Genomic DNA, 18225 nt, shown 5'->3' on the forward strand with positions numbered 1-18225 from the left:
AAAAAGCCGAAGCTGACATTTTGAAAAGTCCATGTCGTCGCTGATGAAATGGCGCAATCCTTCAGGGAATCGGCTTGAAAATTGCGATCCCAGAGGTTCCGGGCTTCAATCTGGTCGACTTTCTTTGAAGGAATCCCAGTGAGAGTTTAAGACCTTGAAATGGCATCATTAAACGTGTACAGCTTGTCATGGCCTTCTCTTTCTTCTAATTAATGATATGATGAACTGATTGCTCGGAGGCAATATGAGAAGCTACGTTATTGTCACTGCAAATTAATTTCAGGACTGTAGCTATTTATAGATATGAACACCTGACCGTCAAGTTCTAAATCTGATCTATAATATAAATTCCAGCAAACCTGTCAATCAAGATCTTGAACCTCACAATAAAAAAATATCGAGCTGCCATCTTTTGTGACATTTGTGCAACCGCTGCGAGAAAAGCGGCCTCGGCTATTTCAATCCTCTCGGATCAGATAATCTTCCGAAAACTGTCCAGATGTGTTTGCCAGTCGAAAATAGAAAAGCACAAGGTTGTTATAAAACCACCTAAGCCTTCTTTGTATCCTTGAAAACGGATGTCGTTTTTGACACGATAGATGATAAAAGTCTTTCCCCAAAATACGTATGAAACCCGACCTACTCAAAGGCAGCCATTTAAAAACGGCCACTGAAGAAGGACAAGGGCGGACGGACGTACCAGCCATCTAATGGTGCAAGAATGTCGTTACACTGGAGAGAGAGGACATTAAATGAGACGAGGAGGATCGGGACACTGAGGCCAGGGCAGCCATTGATTTCAAGCCTTCATTATAGTCATGAAGACGAAACCTCAACGACAGTCCCACGTCCGTTTCTGATGCAATATAAAACCACAGTGTTCCTGGAAATGTTCATGAATAAATAACCTCTGTTTTGGTGCCCATGTGTTATACTAAGTGAATGTCAGAAATTCTCGGAGGGAGGCGGGCCTGTCCAGAAGCGCTTGGGCCGAGAGTCGCTGGCAGCTTCCATCAACTAGCGCAGGCCGCAACCCGCTGTCACTTGTGCGCTTCACGATGGATGACGAACTAACTCGGTCCCGCTGCTCGGTGAGTTTCAAGGGGAGGTTAGAAGAGGAATAGTTGTTCTGCAAGCCTAGATAAGGATAAAATCTAAGAGCTCGGAAAAACAATTTCTTTAAAATGGTGTGTTAACCCTTATTTGAACATTGTTACATATTTGCAAGTACATTTGAAAATATTCAAATATGGACATAATTGATTTCTATTTTATATCTCGCACATGACACATTCATAAGTTTGGTTTTTAAAACACCATTGGACATTTAGCTGTCCTAGATGAAACTGGAAATAATGATGGTTAAAATCTTGACACAAAAATCACTAAGCTGAGAGATTGAAAAAGAGAGCGTCCATAATTAAAGATTGGAACTTACTTACTCTCAGACCCACCCCAACCAAGCACCACTAGCCTTCCACATTATTTTCAACTCAATACGTAATTCTACCAACTTTGAAAAACCATCTAATAATGGAATTTTCTCAAAATGAAAACATAAATGAGATAGAAGCCCAGACATCGACATTCTTTGCATGTTGTGAATTCACCCGTGGCTTGCGCTTCAATCTCTCTTTTGACTGAAAAATACTTTCTTTTCTTTTGAAATGACATCAGTGACAAGGACGGAGAAGAACGAACACACACACAGCACATTCTTTGCTTCTCTTTTGATCTTTTCACTCCAACACACGAATCAAGTCTCCAGCAAAGATTAGCCTGCATGGCTTCGCTAATGCACAGACTCCGAAACAAAAGTGGAGGTACGGCGTGTGTGTGCAGCCAATTTGCTCCTTTCCATTCAACAAGTTTTCATCCACGGTGGAAAGAAATGACTTTGATTCTTTGAGCCTGGCTAATTGACTTCCCGGGTGTCTGTCAGGAGCCAAGTCTGTGTCAGGCTCAGAGATGCCCCCGAGCCAAAGGTGCCTTATGACACGATAATTCATCCAAAAGGAAATCACAACAGTTTGCTCAGCCCGAAAGCCAAGCTACGATTGTATCGTTCAGCAATTAATGCGGGATGATGATGATGGATCGCAAATGCAATTCGCAACAGTGATTAGTGCTGTGCACTTTTTTTTACTTTTCAATGCTGCCACAGCTCACAGCTGCATTCATCCAAAACACTTGCCATATTGTAGTGACAGACAACCAGGGTTTTAAGTATTTATTTTTTTATTTATGCACTTTTACTGTATTTATTTATTTATTTACTTTTATTGTATTTATTTATATTAATTTATTGATACGTTTATGCATTTTTTAAAAAAAAAATTATCTATTCATTAATTTATCTATTTGTGGGTTTTATTGGTGAAATTTCGAAATACAAGTGAGAGATTTGTAGCAAGTTGAATATCAGCCGGCCGGCTCAAAAACAAGATCGCCGTGGGCCTCTTGAGTCTGTCGTCATGAATTGTCAGACCTTTTCATCTCCGATCTAATGTTAGGAGCAGCATCAAGAGAACCATTTCACGTTACCATGACGACCAGGGGCGGTGCCGTCTCGAGCCCCAAGTCTATTACACGGTACTTTTGGAAAGGGTAACCCGAGCATCAGTAAAGACGGCATTGACTGTTTTGTCACTCACAGATTACAGATTTGACACATTTGAAAGTTCAAAAGTCTTACAGCAACGGTTCAGAAATGAAAAGTGATTAAATGGTGCATTCATAGCAGAAATTGTGTATTTGCAAAGCATCTATTACTGAGCAAAAATAAATAAAAAATCCCGGACGCAACTCTATAGAGACTTCCTCTATAATTGCTAATTGTGGGTTGTTCTTTTATTCGTGCAGTTGCGGAAAGTCTGACTGCAGAGTTACTCAAATGAATGCAGTGATGGAAATAATTTTCCTTCAGATCTAAATTACAATCAAACACATCGTTTTAGTGCCAGAGAAGAAACTTTAATTTAGTTTCATTTCATTCTGCCCATTGTCACATTCCCAAGATTGCTATTAGCATGTCCAGCATTCAAAAGCAAGCCGTGATAGTGACTCAGAGGAAATTGCCAGAATTGCCAACACTGTTAGCTTTTGATAAAAAACAATTGTTCAGGTCCAAGTCTCCTGTTATAATAATCAAATCATTTTTTATATTCTAGATTCTGGATTGATACGGGGGGTTAGGAAGTACTCAATCGTGACTCGCAATTCCCGTGCCGGAATACAAAATAAAGTCATAGCAGATCTCTTTATGTGGGAAATAAAAGTTTGACCTTGAATCAAAACTGCCTTCTTTTGTCAATCTCTACCTGCAGCGATGAGGTGTTACAAAGCGTGCTACTTTTAGCTTCTAAAAGTTGCCAAGGCTCATTATCTAAAAATTACGCTGGCTTCCTGCTGTGAACACTTTACAGCCGTCACCTGAGCCAAAAAATGTCTTCATTGTGTCACTCAGGCAGATCGTATTGTTTAAATGTTCTCGTGGGCTAGCCAAAACGTGCATTTTTTTCCTTTTATTGTGTTTACATGCCTCTTATGAAAATGTTCCTTCCTGAGATTTTAGACAGCTGCTACCAGAAACTCTATCAACAAAGAAAGAAAGAAACAAAAACAAAAAAAACATGTTCTCTATTTTTCTGGCTACACAATGGTGAAAGAAAATGAGGGAATTCTCTTCTGGAGGCAAAATAATGTCAGGAAATGGTGCCTTGATGAAGCAGCCATCCTAAATGGACTTGGCAAATAGTAACTATTTATTGATACATGGCCATCGAGTAGAACACTTACCGAGCCCTGCGGCACAGTTTATTCAAAGCAGATATTTTATTAATATGCGCTCAGTCATCTGGTAAAAAAAAAAATCCAGATGTTGTAACTGTACTGGAAATGACGGTGGTGTCGGGAATGAAAATGAAAAAATTACAAGTGTGTATTCGCAAGGAATATTTCATTTCGCACATTAGGCAAAGAAATGTCACGTAAATGCCGCTTAAATATAATTTGGCCTTTTGGGTTCTTTCATCTGCTCTGGCTTCAATTTGAGTTGAAAATGCAGGCTGGGCTTCCAAAAGGTTGACCGAGATATGTCTTGAAATGAATCCTCGTCTTTGAAGATAAGCCATCAAAGATGTAGAATATGTCAAGCCAAACGTCCTTTTGTCACTGAGCTATATATTTGACAAGTCATCTGTGGTGTCATGGCAGCAATTGACCAGAGTGATCTCACAGACTTTGTGCTATGTGACTTAAGCCTTTTCAAATGTCAGCTAGGATCGATCGTCTGAATGAAATATTTGCAAATTGAGAGCCTGGGATTGTCCACAATTTCTTGCAATGAAACATCCAATCTAGCCGCAATATTCATTTAATCAGATTTTATTTCTGCGCTGTTGTGCCAGTATACCCAAATATCGGTCGCGGTTTAATGGATTCTTTCAGGCCCCTTTTCCCATCCATCAGTGAAGCTGCATAGTTGTCGCATTATTCTTCCAATCGACAGACAGTCCCTTGACATAGCCTGTCTGCTCCTGAACAATTTTTTTTTTTGCGTTTGCTATTTTTGACCACAACAAACCCATTCTGCAGGCTTTCTAACATTCCGGTGCCCCGAAGATAGAAAACAACAGTCGCTGAAATCAGAGCATTTCATCCGTCTGTGTGTGAGCCGCAGGCTGATGGACTCCATTCACAACAAAGAAGAGGATCAACCTAGCGAGTGTGTGTGTGTGTGTGTGTGTTGCATTGTGCTCCTGCAATACATTTGGGGGGCAAAAGAGGACAGCATCTGGAATGGTGTTATCGTGCTAAATTGAGCAGCTAAAGTTTTGCGGACAAGTCCAAATTCTTGTCGCTTGTGTGACTTTGCTCGCACAGTTGTATCGGGTTATTTATCTTAATAGCAACCGACACAGTTTGATAGGAGGCCGGTCATAAATGGAGCAGCCCTGCTCTGGGCAGACCAAGTACAAACACAAAAAAATGCACGCAGTGAGTGACACCCAAGTTACTATAATAATAATAATAAAAAAAAGACGAGCTGAACTAAAAATTGACTACGCCACTAAACTAACCGAGGCGCGAAGGAAATAAAATGCAACCAAAAATGTGAGATACTAACTATTCTGCTCTTAACTACAAAAATGCAACTGAAGGTGTCACTCCAAACGTAAACAGAGGAAAACTACTTGAAATAACAAATGTGACCTATTGAACAACTAGCCTACACCCGCAATTTAGTTTGACACACTCTGAGTGTTATTGTAAACCGCAAAGTAGGCGAATCAGACCACATGCACTCTCTGGCTTGCAAAACACACAAACATTCAACATCTGGGTCGAGCAGTTCTTTTCAAGCAGACCAAATCAGAGGTAATGGTCTTCAGCTTAGGTGGAAGCGTGGCCAAATGGAGGCGGGGCTTCATTGGCCACACCCCTCATGACTGCAGACTTGGCTAGATTCCCCCCAAACTGGTTCCTTGATTGGGCTGGGTTGTCACCTCCAACGTGACAAAGGCACATCACATTTTCTGTACATCTGCACAAGAAATGGAACCCAATAAGATTTGGGCTTGAAAAATAAAATTGGCTTAAATGAAAGTGTCTTATTTTGCACAGCTTCAATGAGCATATTTCAAAGTCAAAGTCTGCTTTATTGTCAATTTCTTCACATGCCAAGACACACAAAGAAATCGAAATTACGTTCCCACTATCCCACGGTGACAAGACATAGTACACAATATACGTACAAGTAAACAACACAAAAAATAAAATCAAGAAGGCACAAACGATGAATAAATAAGAGTGATGAATAAATAATAAATAAACAAATAACATAATAAATAAGAGGAGCAAATATGGAGCAAGTGTGCATACAGCAGACAGTCAGAATATAGCGCAAAAGTATTTATGCAGATTGAGTGGAGCTCTCGTTATCAACAGTAGGTTTAGAACTCACAAAGAAAACCAATTTGAATTCCCGAGGTCTTTAGTTCAAGGGATTACGTTGTGGAATAAAGAGGAATGCACTTGCCGCCACCAAAGAACCTTTTTATTTTCCATTCAGCCTGGTAGCTGCTCGGTGTTTTGCGAGTTGTCACATCGTGTCGTTGAATGAAATTAGTTCATAAATCAAAATTCTCTTGTGCATAAACAATCAAAGACACGGCGGCTCCAAGCAGAAAAATGAGTGTCAGTGAAAGCTATGGCAGGTTTTCATCATTCATTAACTGAGAGCCACTTTCCACAGAGAGTACGTGGCAGTGCAAAAAGGTAATTAATTAATTTCCTCAAGGACAATTATTCTCCTGCTTTGAGATGTGATGATAAGAGCTTGTGGAAGTGGCAGCCTGTTCTGAAAGAATGAGGGACATCAATTGTGTGCAATTTTGTTGGTAGAAATCTTTTCTTTTTCAACTACTTTCTCAATGATTTCATGACTGCAACTTTATGTTTTGAAACTTCGGAGAGTAGCTTTACCCAAGATAATTAACCGCTCCACCTTGCGTAGGTGACTTAAGCATTTTACGCTATGCTAAAGATTTTGGGGCCAACTCCGCCGCTAAGTTACCGGAAAAACGCTGATTGTCTAACTTGCTAGTTGTTGTGTTTTGATGAGCTGCAAAATGCAAATTGCAATCTTTGCATCACACTCACCACCGATATTTGTTAGGGTTGATAGATTAGTTTCATCCTATGCTTATGTTGGAATGTAACCTGTAATAATTAACCTAGCTTGTCCTGTCTTAACAAAAGTAGTAGAACAAAGTGCTAAGATCTTTTGAGCTGATTGACCAGATGCAGAGGAAGCAACCAAAGTTGTTCTGTTCACACAACGTCGTAAAACACCCCCTGCTATGCTTTGACCAGAGGTCAGGGGCTTCAACCCCATCCTGTCCACTCTCACCCCCACCCTGTTTCTCTCAATAAAAATGCTCTTGCAAGAGGCCTGAGTCAGACCTCATTCGATCATCGCTGTACGCACAGCGACGAATGACTCTCCATTTGCAAGTGCTTAAAAAGGGCATACTGTCTCCCGTGTGGTTCTTGCAAAAATAAGTTAGAGTGAGCACCACTCTAACAATATCGATTAGCATAAACAAAATATAAAAATCCTTTGCTCCTGCCGTCGTGTATTCAGCGCTAGCTAATCGCCCCTGCTCTCAAAGTGCCGAAGAGTGATCTCGCAACAAAGTTTGAAAATTGGCACCGATAGCCACTCATCCCTTATTTACAGGGCCAGATGGTGGTTTTGGACGACACGGAAGCAGTTCTAATATAACAGATGCACAATTGTAATATGGCCGTGTTTGGCTGGCTTGCTGTGCACCATTAATGTCTAAAATGACATTATCCAAGGCAAATATGTGCCGCTGCTATCAGAAAGCATTAAGTTACTTCTGTAGGGAGCACGAGAGGTTTTCGCTCCATTCTGTCAGTTTCCGGCATCAAAATTTTGACGCAGATTTGAGCGGAGATTCTAAAAAAAAACAATTGGTGTTTGTGAAAAGATGGTGGCTGCAGCGGCTGTAATATTAAAGATGCTTAAATGAGCTGCCTGTCGGTGATTGATGGGCCTTGTGAAAGTGGTCGGCGATTCCCCGGGATCCTATAAAAGGGCCTTTTAATTATGAGAACCTCGTATTGATGTTGTCAGTTCTATTGCGCTATGCAGCAGGTATGTGAGGGGAACGCAATTCACCAGCAGTGGCACGACACACGGCGCAATCTAATGAAAATGCACTGTCATCAAAGTCAACTCATCCACGCTTTCACTCTCATTTAGTATGCAAAATGAATTCATTGAAGATTGATGAGCCGTCACTCATCAAATAAGCGACCTTGTCATGGAGAACTATTTCACATATGTCACGTCGATGTGTGATGCTTCATTTTAGCCTTCAAAGTCAAGAATTGCAAGATGATGGAGAGCTTTTTTTGGAGTGTGTAGTGCAGCAGGATTTTCCTTAGAGTGGAGAAGTCACAAGAAATGTCATCAACAAGTTGCTGATTTTAACATCGGAGGATTGGTCAAAATATGACTGGGATCCATCGCTCAGTAGATACTGTAGGAGTTTTTGATTGACTATATAAAATGATATCAAATTATTATATTCAGTGAATAACGCCAAAATATATATTTTTTATAAATATAGTATATAAATTTATAAATGTATTTATTGGTTATATGAAATCAAATTATTATATTCAGTGAATAACGCCTCAAAATATCTGAATTTGTTTGATCCATTACATTTTAAAATTACAATAAGTCCATAACAAAAAGATCACCTTTTATGAGTCATCATCATTATTTCCAGTAATTATGGCGATATCCCAGCATCCCTTGTGCATCTCAAAAATTGATTTGTCACACTCGGAATGCCTTCAGTAGAATATATTCTGGAACAAATGTAATTGCTGCTAAGGCTATTTTTACATAATTGTGTTGCGATTATTTCACGGTAGCTTCTAAAAAACAACCTATAGATGGTCAATGTCAAAAGGTCACAAAAGTGATTAAAAAAAAGAGTGACATCATCTGTTTGTGCTTTTACAATACTGTTGTATAATATTGAAACGTCATCATCAGTGATTAAAAAAAAAAAGATAATCCCCGGACATTTTTTTCGAGGCTCAAGGAAAGCTCAATCTTCTGTTTTGGAGTTACTGACCAACTCACCCTTTTTATCTTTTTTTTGCTATTTTTCTCACCACATCATAATAGACTTTTATTTACCAGCTCAGACATTGAATGTAATTTAGGTTGACTGTTGATGTATGGCATTTTGTCAGCAAGCAAACACCCGTTTATTCTTTGCAAAGCCGTTAAACGCTGCGCAAGGTCAATAACTCTCAGTCGTATCATTATGTGGCCTGATATGAATTTTGCCCCATTAATGAGTTGGCCAGCTGCAGCTGCAGTTCCACTGCAATATTTACGACGGCTCGGCTCTTGAAATCACATCAAGCTAAATAGTTGCACAATGATGCTGGCGATTTGAGAATACAAAAAAGAAAAACAATGAAAATGCTTTTTAATGGCGTGGCTCACTTTTACTCACAATGTCTTTGTAAGCATGAACTCCAGTGCCTGTCTCAACCTTGTATTAAGTTTGTTTCACAATGTATCCATATTTAAAAAGCAAAATCCAACATTCACAAAAGCAAAAAAAATAAAAAATCCAACATTTAACACATATGATGCCATTGAATATTAGTCAAAAAAGGCCTGGAGCATCTCTATAGCAGAACCAATTCAAATTTTGAAAAGTGTATCGTCGAAATAGCTCATCCAAGTATTCAAACATATTTTGTGAAATTAAATTGCTTCAATGATTTGTCTTCCTCCATTTTACCCATCTGTAAAGCTTCTTAACGGCTTTTACCGAGCCAACTTTACATGTTCAGTCCACATGAGACTGCTTGTCCTTGATTTAGGTCCAATTGGAAAAAGCCTCGCAGGCTTTCAATATTTAAACAAAGGTAGGTGTAATAGCAGGTCAGAAATGAAAGAAGTGTGACTAGGGACGGCTCCCTCGCCTCTTTAGCGAGGAGACGGTTCAAATAATGAAAAACATGTCAAATAGATCATTCTACAATAGCTAAAACTTAAAACTGAGACTAAATTAGAGTTAAACTGTTTTTTTTTCATTGCAGTGGCACGTAGGCTTGTTTATTCTTAACAGTCAACAACACATAACATGGTGTCATGTATCCATTGAAAATATAAGTGGTTCTATAAAAAACATCTTCGAAAAAATATATATATTTGCAATCCTGAAGGAAACAACGGGTGCATCACAAGAACAATTGTTGTTCTTATTTTTCCCCCCAATGTGCAGTGCCAAGAGTCGAACAAGGCAACCGTGCTCACGAGGCCTCGGGTGTTTTATGAGCAAGCCCGACACGTGAAATGTTGATTCATGTGTCACATGCGTGTTTACAAAGAGAGAGGTAGGAGGAATATCTGACAAGGAGACATTAATTAGGAGCTGCCTCGTACATGGGGGAACATGGGATCCCGTTGATGAGGTTTCTGCGTTGTTGTCTTCGTGCCGTCGTGCAGGAGATGCAAGCAAATCCAGTTTAAACTCTGATTATTCTTTTTTTTTTGCTGATAAGTAAAATTAGAGGGTTGCTTTAGTGCTGACTGCAGAGCATTCAAGGTTCGGACACTTTCAGAAATGACTTCATTGACATTCTTTGTCGAAATGCTGTCGCTCTTTCTAGCCATCGCTCTCTACCATTTATTTGTCTCAACCTTGAAACTGATTTCTCATTATAATTTGGCATTTTGTAGTTTTGTATGTGTCGGAGCAAATCGATAAAGCACATTACACTTGTCAACAGCGAATTCTGATCAGAGATGGCCCAAAATCTAATTTCGACACTGATTTAAAAAACGTCTTTGCTTTTGTTTTTTAGACCAGTTCAATTTTTGTTTATAAGTTTGACCTATAAAAAATTGTGCATTACAGATTTAACTGTGTGTTGTAAGTTATTGCTATGACTTTTTAGTTTCTGATTCACATAAATGACTATCTTACATATTGTTACTCTGATTATTATGATTATGGTTATTATTGATTGTCAGTTACGGTGATAATCAAAAAGTCATTACCTGGTGTTACCATTTGTCTCTCCTCTCCACTCAGAGTTTTTCTTGGAACTCCTGGATAATTCCGAGAGGTCTCTGAGCAGCATGTTCTCAAGGACATTTGGGAAGCTATACGTGAGGAACTCGGAGGTGTTCCAGGACCTGTTCATCGAGCTGAAGCGCTACTACACTGGGGGCAATGTCAACCTGGAGGAGATGCTGAATGATTTCTGGTCCAGGCTGCTGGAGCGGATGTTCCAGCTTTTCAATTCCCAGTACCACTTCACAGACGATTACTTGGAGTGTGTCAGTAAATACTCGGATCAACTCAAGCCTTTTGGAGATGTGCCCAGGAAACTCAAAGCGCAGGTCACCAGGGCTTTGATTGCAGCGCGGACCTTTGTCCAGGGCCTGATGGTCGGTCGGGAAGTTGCCAACCGGGTTGCCAAGGTGAGTTCTCATCTGCTTAAAAAAAAAATGGTTTGCTTTTAGTGTGTATTGTATTCCACTTTTCACTAAATGACATTTTTTGTAGTTTGCATTGATAAGGACTGTTAAAAAACATGATTTACCTTCATGTATGGACTAGGAAATAGTCGTCAATTGTTAAAAGCAGAGATTTCCGATAGGAAGCGGCCAAATGAGCAACGCGTCAGTCGGCGACCTAAAAGGCACACTCAGTCAGGATCAAATCCCACATTGCCTGCCCCCTCATCAATTATGAAGTGCAGCCAGGAAACAGTGTGGCAGGCAGCGCTGAAGGCTGTCAGCTTGGTGACCGCCCATAAAGTGGAGGGGAAAAGTAACTCGACGTGACAAATCACCTTGACCTCGCAATTGCCTTCCCTTCTCGCAGCTTTCGCTCCGCGGTGAATGTCGTCTGTCTGTCTGTCTGTCTGTCTGTCTGTCTGTCTGTCTGTCTGTCTGTCTGTCTGTCTGTCTGTCTGTCTGTCTGTCTGTCTGTCTGTCTGTCTGTCTGCCTGCCTCATGGCCAATTTCAAGTCGGTCATGAATCAAGGTCAGTTTCATCGTCCAGTTTCAGTTTGGACTGATGACAGATACGACTTGGCTGCTTTCATTGTACTTTTCAGTTGTTTTGCTTCCACTTAAGCTTTGTGGTCGTTGGTAGCGCACACACACACACACATGCACACACACACATGCACACACACACATACGCTTGTCAACTGTTACCAAGCGTCAAAGCAAATCACGGAAAAGATATTCCCCTCTGTGGGTTGTGGCTCAAATCAAATCTAAGAGCACAGCAAGCCACCAACGTTAAGTGCTTTTCGACTTAATTTCCAATTGTTATCCAGATACGAGAAACTTTGAGTGTAGCCATGGAGCGAGATCTTTTGAGCACGACAAAGCCGTCAGTGTGAAGCAATATGCTGGATGCTTCCTTTGAAGCAGAGCAGCAACAGGAAGCTCCAGAGAAAAGTCTGGAAATTAGGTCGTTCATTCTGCCAGCACACACACGCACAGAAAGGAAAGTTGCAGTTTCCAGGCGGGGTTTTAATCATTTCTGGAAATATACGTATATATTTATTATTTCACAAAGTCGCATGCTATAGAAGTCCAACAACATTTAAAACAAAGGTAAATGTTTTGTCATTGAATTTGTGTTTCCAGTTTCATCTTTTGAGGGGAATGTATGAATGTGAACTTTGATTTTATTTTTTATTTTTAATATTTACTACATCCGTGCGTGTAGTCCCACAACAATTAATCGATGATAGTGTCAATCAGTAAATCAATCCCAAACATTTTGGTCCTGTCTAGCAAGAAATCAAACCATGAGTAGATGTTGATGTGTCCTTTGGTGACTGCGTGGACTGAATTAACCGAGTTGAAGCTTTTAAAAAATGTCATCCACACGCAAAACGAATTTACGACCATCTGTCTGTTCAATTTTCCATCTTTCTCTTGTACGAAAACAAAGTCAGAACAGGAGCCGTATCGCTCCATAAAAACGGGATTCAACTCAACACCGACACGGAACTCATGCCTGGATTAAGAGCGGAATCTCTCTGGATTACACTTTATGATGACCATTAAGAGTTTGATCCTGCGGGTACTTAAAACACAATCCAGCCACATTACGAGCTGCTCGGAAAAGATTGTGGGGATTTGGACCTTTTCAACGCTTTGGGTATTTAGAGCACTTAGACTGCATGAGCTTGGGAAGCCGCCTCGTGTTTGCTGCATGTTGAGTCGTGATGATGGAAGGAACTTGGGTCTTTCACAGAGATTTCTTTTTTTTTTTTTTCCTGATGCTGATCTTGTTACCCAAACTGGAAGATACAGTAAACTCAAAGATCTTAATCTGCAACATCTTAAAGTCCTGCCGTTTTATTGCCTTTGCCGAAAAGTAATGGAGACATTTACTGGGTGGTAAATGTGAATTTTCTTTTGTCTTTTTTATGAAAGTGCCATTTCATCACAGTCCGCTGCATTTTATAAACTTGGAGACTGTTCCTGGACTCAGTCCATAGCAGGTGGTGACATCAATATTAATTCTTGCGGGATGCTTTTACTGTGTAAGAATTTATGTTGATGCAGCTCCTGATTTTGGGTCCTCTTTTATATCTACAGTTCCCCTTCTGGAAAAATAGAATAAATAAAAATAAAATAAATAAATAAAATGATAAATAAAAGATAGAATATAAAATATAAAATAAAAAAATTAAATCTTGGGTCCTCTTTTTTATGTACAGTTCCCCCCTCTGGAAAAATAGAATAAATAAAAAATAAAATAAATAAAATGATGATAGATAAAATCAAATAAACAGTTAATAATACCTGTCGAGTTTCCCTCTTTCCTCACAGATGGAAAAAACCTGTCGAGGCTGTTGACTATAGTGTAAATAGTGATTCCAAAGTGGAATATCTTCAAATAAAGTCATGGTGGCACAGATGCATGGCACACTGTCGCCTCTCACCATCTTACTCAGCGTCTGTTGAGTCGTCCTCTCTCGCTGGCTGCTCGCGCTCACAGCTTGCCTGGGACGAGGCTTCGGCCGCAGCGCTGCGACGGCAGATGGCGACTGGCTCCGAAAAGGTTTGGCACATCATTGGGAAACGTGTTGCGGCAAAGATGCCTATTTTAATTAAAAGATTTTGATCTGTGTTGAATGTTGGAAGAATGAACGGAAGCATGTGCTTTCAAATACAAAGGCATGAAAGGAGCATGAAAAAAAGGACAGTAGACTTGCACTTGCTTCATTGTGTTTCGGTTCCGAATGATACAGACTGACTCCAACTATTTATTAAAAAAAAAAGAAAAATCATTCATCTTTCCTTCTCAATTTTTTTTGTGCCATTGAGTCACTTCATACACCAAATGATAACCTTCTCATGACCAGCGTGATATGCTCCAGCGAACAAATGAGCTCTTTTTTCCTCTGACATTCAAGATTGGATGTCGGCCTTCCCTCAGGTGGACAGAAAATGTACTTTTATCTGCGAACCATCGATGCGGAATGACGACAGTATTCTCTCTGCATGTCGGGTAACCTCAAGAGATACTAAATAGCTGATGGTGCCACGCCACTAGCACGAGACTGGCTTTTAACATGTTTGCTTGTCTCTGGAAATTAAAGAAACAGTCCCGACTGGTACTCGAGACATGCCGCATGACATGGTTGCTGTCAAGATAGATCAGAGGGGCAGTTCCGTCGACGGGGGCGGGGGAGCTCTGTCATGGAATCCCATCCGACCACATTGTTAATATTCTGACAAGACGGCCAGACGAGCATTGAGTCACAGCAGCCGCTCTACAATTGAAGATGAGGAGTGCAGAGACTCAAGTTGAGGGGAGTTGTTTGATGGAGTGGGGGGAAAAAGGGCAATTGAAATACAATTGGCGGGGCACCCACCATTCAATTTCGGGAATTTGTTGGAGTTATTTTTATTTACTAACCTTTATTTATCCAGGTAAGGCAATTGACAGCAGATTTTCAGCCACCACTCAATTTCGGGAATTTGTTGGAGTTATGTTTATTTACTACTAACCTTTATTTATCCAAGTAAGGCAACTGACAGCAGATTTTCTCTTGTAAAAACCAACTGACTGCACACAGCAGAGTCAAACAAGGCGAAATAAAAGCAAATACAAATAAAAAACATGCAGTAAATGTTTCTCAGCATTTTCTAAAGCAGCATTTTTGTTTCTTCCTTTTACAGGCCCCCTGATATATGCCCCCTCCCCCATGGCCCCCCTAAGGAAAAAAATCTTAGCACTGCCACTGCGCACAACATGTGAATGTTAAAGACGTGCTTATAATTACTCCCTCATCAAGTTAGGCATTTTGTAATAAACACCAGTTGGTCTTTATCGTAATTTAGTTTTTTAGTACTAAAGTCATCATGAAAGCATTTCATTCAACGGCTTTTTGATCATCGCAGGGTCTGCGTGTTATTTCCCCCCTCAAGCTTCTAAAACTCATTCTAGTCACTTTTACTTTCTTGCTGCGCGCAAATCTGACAGCATGATTAGACATTAGATCGCTCGTCAGTGCTGCAGAGGGCGAATGTTTGATGTGAGGGATTTTAGGATTTACGCTAACCTTCTGTGAGCATATACAAGATTCTTGTAAGGAATTACTTGAACATCACTCTGCGGCTTTTTGGTTTTTTTGCAAGATCCAGTTGCGATTACTGACAATCACGTTCCTGCCAAAATGTTTTGCTGGCCACGGTTGTCTTTGGAGCAATCTGTTTTGCACAATGACACATCAAGCGTAGTGCTAGCGACACTAATGGCCGTGTAATTGAGCGGGGACGGCGGGTCGGCAACGTGCTCCCGTGCCCAATGCTCTCAGTGACAGAAATTATGACGGAACGACCGAGACAAATTCTTGGCGTGGGTCTCGGTGTCCCACCTGTGTTCTTCTTGATTGGCCTCGCTAGCTCGCAAAGATATTGTCATTCCTCACAAGTGGCACCGAGCCGCTAAGGCCCTGAAGGGAGTTCACGCCATATGCACCTGACAACACCCTGTCGAATATTTCCGAGTGTCTTCTGTGAGATGTCTCTCATCACTCACCTACTGATAATAGGCAGTAACTTTTTATATGAGCCGTGTTAACGGGTGAGCTCGTTCGTGACTCCCTGGTTTTATACTGTTCAAGATAAGACATGATAATCCGTAAAATTCGTGGTGACTCGCTAGCTTGACTGAGCTCATAACTGAGCTTTGAAAGCGGAGAGATGATGAGCAGGCCAATGTCTCTGCATGCGTCACGGTTTTCCCGAGCATGCAGTCCAGTAGCCGCGCACAGCATGCAGCGCTACGTTAGCGCTTATACATCAGATGAGCAGATTAGTGTGTGTTAGTCTTCCACCAGATCTGAGGCATCTCGCACCATGATTTTACCCTCAGCCCGCTGTGCAATATTCCAGTCACTCAAGTGTAAAGATGTGCTAACAAGATTAGCGGATTAGCCTTCATGCGGGCCACACGGCGAGCATGGGAAAAACAATGTCAGGAAAAACAAAATAGATGTGCCTGAATTCCTTTGGAATGTAACTTTGGACAACTTTACGAAATATCACGTTTACAGCTGGAAAGAATGTTGCATAAAATTAAAACATTTGTTTGCTGCATTTGACTCATGACACATTTGAGCAGGATGCAACACAAGGTTTTCGAAAAGCAATTAAAAAAAGATTTCTCGACAGTAAATGTGTTTTGAACTTGTTTATTTCTGTCTCGCTTTCTCAAGGAAAGGATTCAATTCCTCTGCTAATTAAAATAGAAACTGACATGACAGGCTGTGTTTAACAAACCATCATTTCATGTCTGGTAAATGTCTACATTGGGTGATTAAAAAAAAAAAAAAGGCTTTCTGAAGGCTGCTTTGGGATTTATTAAGCGCAACTGCTTAAAAGTCTCTGTTCCCGCATCGAGCCGAGCGCAGTATTTTGCAAGCGGGTTAGCCGTTAAATGTCCCTTGTTTTGTAAAAATGTCATCGTGTTACCGATACTCCTCGGGCGGTATAAACAATTCACCATAACACAAGCAGATGACACGAAGCGGAGGAAAATGACAACAGGCGAGCTAGTTGTGACGGCTTCTTACAAGGCATTGCGTGGTGTCAGGGGCAGATTGCAAATGTCAAAGATGTCGAATTTGATCCTCGCTGCCAGCTGCCAAACAATGGCAGCAAGTGCACTAATAGAGTCTCTGTCACAATGGTGGTATTTTTCCCGAGCTTCTTTCTTCTGCTTGTTTCCTCCACACAATAACACACACATTGAACCAAATCAAAGACAAACCGCAGCGATAACAAGAGACATGATGAAAGTTAGACACCGATTCAGATGCCACCAATACTGTTATTAAAGTGCACAGTTTCCTCCCTCCCCCGTGTTCTGCCTTTTTGTTGTGACTTTAATATTTTGTCATATTTGTGTCGCCGGGTTTGTGATGCTATGTACCTTCACATTACATTCATGATTCATATAAAGAGATGGATGGATGGACGGACGGACGGACGGACGGACGGACGGATGGATGGTGTAAGTGGGAGAATTTTAAGTACCGTATTTTTCGCACTATAAGGCGCACTGGATTATAAGGCGCACCTTCAATGAATGGCCCATTTTAAAACTTTGTCCATATATAAGGCGCACCAGATTATAAGGCCCACCTTCAATGAATGGCCCATTTTAAAACTTTGTCCATATATAAGGCGCACCAGATTATGGCGCACCTTCAATGAATTGATTGATTGAATATTTATTGATCCCCAGGGGAGGGGAAATTCAGGCCCCAGCAGTATCCATACCACAGAGTGGGTATACAAAAGACACACAGATGGCATGAGCGCAACTCAAGGCTCATAAGGCTGCCACACAACGGCGCCACAAAGAAAGTCAGAAAGTGTTCAAGTTAAAAGCCATCAAAGCAAATCAAAGCTAAAAGACAAAGGAAAAAAAAGTAACAGCGGCCAACCAGCACCCCTCAATACAAGAGAACACCCCAAAACACACAAAATAGCCTCCACAAGGTCCATAGACAGATGTAAGGGCAGTCTAGTTCAACGGCGCCCAATGGACCATGGTCGTGAATCGGTGAAAACATCACAAAGCAGGCAAACGTGTGAGCAGCGTCCTGGGCACCCAGTCGGGGCATGTGCAGAGGGTCACCACGGGGCTAGCATGGCAAAAGTCGTTGGTTCCGACGAGCACGAGGGGGCGGACTCCCCACAGGGGTTGCGGCTGCAAGGCCAAGGCGAGGGACCCGGTCATCACTGGCCGGATAAGCAGGAAGCCGTCGTAGAGTTACGCCGGTCTCGACCGATGATCCCGGTCCCAGGAAGAAAAAAAATAAATATCCGATCCGAAGTGATACCGAGGTGCGGTAGAAGGCACCAGCATCGCCGAATGGACAAAAAGACAGAAAGAAAAAGGAGAAAAGAAGGAAATAAAGAGGAAAAGAGAGAACACTGCTGGGAGGCAGCCACTCAGGGCGCCATACCGGAAAAAAAAAAAAAGAAATGGCCCATTTTAAAACTTTGTCCATATATAAGTCCATATATTTGGACACACCTGCCGTAGTGGCTCAATATTGGTCCATATATAAGGCGCACTGGATTATAAGGCGCACTGT

At 41.1% G+C, this 18225-nt stretch overlaps 1 protein-coding gene across 2 annotated transcripts in view; it reads left to right on the top strand.

Moving 5' to 3' along the window:
* The window catches only part of gpc6a (glypican 6a), a 47904-nt gene that overhangs the window by 15781 nt on the left and 13898 nt on the right, over positions 1–18225 (top strand). For both annotated transcript variants that reach the window (XM_037247780.1, XM_037247781.1), the window contains exon 3: positions 10665–11056. In XM_037247780.1, the coding sequence (XP_037103675.1) occupies positions 10665–11056 (392 nt within the window). The remainder of the gene's footprint in view (positions 1–10664; positions 11057–18225) is intronic.

Source organism: Syngnathus acus, chromosome 3, assembly GCF_901709675.1.
Source record: "Syngnathus acus chromosome 3, fSynAcu1.2, whole genome shotgun sequence".
Taxonomy (NCBI): Eukaryota; Metazoa; Chordata; class Actinopteri; order Syngnathiformes; family Syngnathidae; genus Syngnathus; species Syngnathus acus.